Source organism: Procambarus clarkii, unplaced genomic scaffold (genome assembly GCF_040958095.1).
Source record: "Procambarus clarkii isolate CNS0578487 unplaced genomic scaffold, FALCON_Pclarkii_2.0 HiC_scaffold_272, whole genome shotgun sequence".
NCBI lineage: Eukaryota > Metazoa > Arthropoda > Malacostraca > Decapoda > Cambaridae > Procambarus > Procambarus clarkii.
Genome location: NW_027189305.1, coordinates 30750 through 35322, shown reverse-complemented (window position 1 = coordinate 35322; position 4573 = coordinate 30750). Strand labels below are relative to the sequence as shown.

General features: G+C 43.4%; 1 protein-coding gene across 1 annotated transcript; it reads left to right on the top strand.

The window, feature by feature from the left end:
• The first annotated feature begins 1384 nt into the window (after nt 1-1384).
• Nucleotides 1385-2492, top strand: LOC138361276 (uncharacterized). Its single transcript, XM_069320648.1, has 2 exons — nt 1385-1733; nt 1975-2492. The coding sequence occupies exons 1-2, from the start codon at nt 1385-1387 to the stop codon at nt 2490-2492; spliced, it is 867 nt and encodes a 288-aa protein (XP_069176749.1).
• The last annotated feature ends 2081 nt before the right edge of the window (nt 2493-4573 follow it).

The following is a 4573-nucleotide window of genomic DNA, read 5'->3' as shown; positions in this document are numbered from 1 at the left end:
TCCAACCCACGCTTGAAACAATCGAGGGACCCCACCTCCACCATGTTACGCGGCAATTGGTTTCACAAATCAACAACCCTGTTACCGAACCAGTATTTACCCAAGTCTTTCCTAAATCTAAACTTATCCAATTTATACCCATTGTTTCGTGTTCTGTCTTGTGTTGATACTTTTAATACTCCATTAATATCTTTGTTATGTCCATTCTTCCACTTGTTAACCTCTATCATGTCACCCCCTAACTCTTCGCTTTTCTGGTGAATGTAATTTAAGCTTTGTTAATCTTTCTTCATATGAAAGATTTCTAATTTGGGGAATTAACTTAGTCATCCTACGCTGGACACGTTCAAGTGAATTTATATCCATTCTATAATACGGAGACCAAAACTGAACTGCATAATCTAAATGGGGCCTAACTAGAGCAAGATATAGCTGAAGAACCACACCAGGTGTCTTGTTACTAACGCTGCGATTAATAAATCCAAGTGTCCTATTTGCCTTATTACGAACATTCATGTATTGATCCTTTTGTTTAAATTCTTACTAATCATAACTCCCAGATCCCTTTCGCAATCCGACTTCGCAATCTCAACACTATCTAGCTCGTATCTTGTTTCTCATTACTTGTAATCATCATTACCTAGCCTATCATAACCACCCAATCCCACTCATATACATGTCCAACCCACGCTTGAAACAATCAAGGGACCTCACCTCCACCACATGTCTGGTGGGTGCTTGATGCAACGAGACAATGAAAATTTCTCCTATCATGAAAATTTCCTATTTCAGTAGGAAGGTCAAAGGACCAGAGGTTCGTTATTCGGCCACGGATCAGGAGGCGCTCGCAGTGGTAGAGTCAGTTAGATATTTTGAACCTTATCTTTTTCAACGTCATTTTGTAATCTACACTGATCACAGAGCATTAACACACATTTTTAAGAAACGCACGAAATGCCCACGGATGTCACGTTGGTCTCACGAATTGTCTGCACACTCATTCCAGATCCTTTACAAGCCTGGACCGTCACATGTAGTGCCGGATACTTTAAGTAGGAACATCGCTACTATTAACGTTAACCAGAATATTGAAAACATTTCATCTGAGAAAATGAGAGAATTCCAAATGAATGAACCTAGATGGAAAGGTATTATTGAATATTTGGAAGGGAAATTATCCGTCCAAAAATCGTAAATTTCCAATGCATGAATTCGAGTTAAAGGATGGAGAACTATATTATGTAAATAGTCAGGCAGACCGAGCAGTATTCCAGACGAATTAAGATCGGCAGCATTAAAGCTGGCACATGCATCTAAGGTTGCAGGTCACCCGGGTATCTTTAAAGCTCACTTGAAAGCAAAGTCTCTCTTTCATTTCCCGGGTATGTTGTCAGAAGTAATTAAGTACGTGAAGACTTGCCCCAAATGTCAGGGGAGAAAAGGTGCCCTTAAGGCACAAGCCTCACTACAGGAATTTCCGGAGATTTCAGAACTGCTAGACCGAGTGGGGGCTGATTTGATTGATCTCCATTGCAGCCTTTCAGGCAATCGGTACGTGTTGGTATTAGTGGACCATCTGTCCAGATACACCACCTTGATCGCCATCCCTCAAAAAGATTCTCGTACTGTTGCCCGAGCATTTTTTAATAGATTTGTAACTGTATTTGGGTCTCCTAAAGTTTTAGTTTCGGATCGAGGTCAGGAATTTAATGGGGATATATTTAGAGAAGTTTGTAAGATATTGGAGACAACCTCAGCCTTTACAACAGCTTACCGCCCTCAGGCAAACGGGATGACTGAACGTACCAACCGTTCAGTTAAGGATATGCTTGCAATCCTTGCTGAACGCGATGCAAACTCATGGGACGAACACCTACGTTATGTTCAGCTGGCTCTGAATACTGCTACCCACCAGTCTATAAATACCCAACCCCCTTCTTTTGTTCACTGGTCAATCATGCAATTTCCCATCAGGTCTGCTTAACAGACACAATGTTGCATATGGAGAGGACTATCCTTCAGAAGTTCTGAACAAAAAGAGGAATGCTTGGAGAGTTGCAGCGGAGGCTTCAAGAGAAGCACGGGGTAGATATGCTCACTATTATGACAGGAATGTACAACCTCTGAAACTGAAGGAGGGCAGCCTGGTCTTGAGAATCAATGAAGCTGCTCCCACCAATCAGAGTAGGAGACTAACTCCTAGATGGCGGGGGCCGTATAGAGTGACCAAGAAAGACGGCCCTGTCAATGTTGTCATAATGGGGGTATTTGAGGATCAGGTGGAAAGAACTGTCCACATTAATAAGTTGAAGATTTACCATGCAAGGGAGGAACTGGAATTGCCTTCAGCAAGTCTAATTCCTGACCCATCAGAGCTGACTGGTAACTCAAGTTACGAGTCAGATGGGGAGAATGACCCTCTGTCATCTCTCGTCAGTAGTCAAATGCACTCTCGTCACCCCATGGTAACAAGATCTCGCACTGTACAGTAAAGGTTAAAGTAACTCCCTTAGTTAGTATCATTTAGAAATCATTAGATTTTCCTGTAGAGGCAATAATGATGTTGATTTCTTAACTGTACTTAACTCAGATAGCAGACTTTACCTTGCTCTGGGGTTTCCAACTTCCAACAAACCCAGAGTTATATCCATGCTTCCGCCATGTTGTTGTCTGTCTTTTCCCAGGTCTGATTTGTACACCTGGCCAGTTGTCCCAGCCACACGTGAACCCTATCTGAGAAGATCAAGGGGGAGGCACGTTACACAAAGTCCTCCCCGACCAGACCCAGTAACTAATCACATGGTTATTTAGGGTTAGTGACAATACACCAGTCACCCAGCCGACACCTCACGTCACTAATGAGGTTGTCTTGGCTCAGTATGCTGTCTACAAGGATGCAGTCACCAGATGTCAACGTTTCACACCATCGTGGGTGGTTGTCTCGACGTCCTCACCACCCACCAGCTGCGTCGTCAAGACTGCAAGCAGATCGGAAGTAATTGTGGAAAAATCGAAGAGGGAGCCAGCATGTAGCAGTACAAATTATTCTCGTCGTTGGATCCATGGTTACGTCGTCTATTGTAACACAAGCGGAACGAGGCGGACACTAGATGAACGACACGGGCTCCCTACAGAGTACAGTCTACTCGCCATAGAAGCGGGCCACAGCCTCCCTCGGCCCGAGGTTAACTATACAAGGGTATACACGCATGGTGTTTACGGTCTAGTAGTCTGGTGTCATCAAGACCCGCCTGAGATGAAGTGAACCATGGTGACTGAAGATTGGGAGCCACTTGTTCTGTCAACACGCATGGTGTTTACGGTCTAGTAGTCTGGTGTCATCAAGACCCGCCTGAGATGAAGTGAACCATGGTGACTGAAGATTGGGAGCCACTTGTTCTGTCAACACGCATGGTGTTTACGGTCTAGTAGTCTGGTGTCATCAAGACCCGCCTGAGATGAAGTGAACCATGGTGACTGAAGATTGGGAGCCACTTGTTCTGTCAACACGCATGGTGTTTACGGTCTAGTAGTCTGGTGTCATCAAGACCCGCCTGAGATGAAGTGATCCATGGTGACTGAAGATTGGGAGCCACTTGTTCTGTCAACACGCCACCCACCTCAACGCCTTTCTGCAGCTACCTCCGTCACGAGACATCGTTGTGCGTCTAAGTCCTGCACTCCCGCGGTTCATCTACTGGTTCAGTCGCTTCTATCAAGAGTGTTTTGTGGGCTACAAGATGAGTAATGAGTCGCGTCTCGTTAGCGAGGTTCACCCGACCGGCGGCAGCCAGTCACGGGCTGTCACTGGTCACTCAACACTCAATTCTCGGACGACAGTCTATTGTCCTTCAACGGTAACTGGTATGTAGTACAAGAGGATCAAGATTCTCTACAGTCAACAACTGATGGTCGTGGAACTACAATCAACTAATCGTCAGTCTTCTAATATCGATTTTTTTTGTTCATGAACAATTGTGAAACAGGAAAAGTAAATGTCACCTTTGCTCTATAATATTAACGTAATGCTTCTTAATACCTAGGAACATGAGTTTGGAATAATAGTGATTAAATGTTGAAACCAAGAAAATAAGTTACTAGAATTCTGGAGGAGGGAAATATGGAAATTTTGGTTAAATAACATTGTCTAATGAAAACCTATTGTACTGTATCTAGAACAACAGGTACTAGGAAAATTGTTGTCATGTCCTGTTCTGTGCTTTGAGAGCAAGAGGGGCGAACTAAAGAAACAATTAACACTTAAGTGATAGTGTGAACACCCTTATGGCTGTAATTTCAGCTAGAACTGTGATATTAGTAGTATTCATAAATAAATGATATATTGTGTTTGATTGTTTAATCTTAGGGAAGGTCATGTAGGCCTTAGATTTTTGAAGAAAAGGACGAGTGGAACACCTGGATGAACTTTGAGGAGTTCAGTGTTCCTCTCCTGAAAGACTGAGATTTCAGTCTGTGTTTAAATTCGTGTTCTAGATGGAACACGTGTATGACTAATGGGGAGCCAATGATCTTTGCTAGCTAGCTTTGCTGAAGGATTAAGGATATTGTATTT

Excerpts from the sequence above, each read along its gene's own strand:
- LOC138361276 (XM_069320648.1), top strand. The coding sequence starts at position 1,385 with ATGTTGTCAGAAGTAATTAAGTACGTGAAGACTTGCCCCAAATGTCAG. Across the intron at positions 1,734-1,974 it reads GGATATATTTAGAGAAGTTT|GTCTGCTTAACAGACACAAT; the intron begins GTAAGATATTGG and ends ATTTCCCATCAG.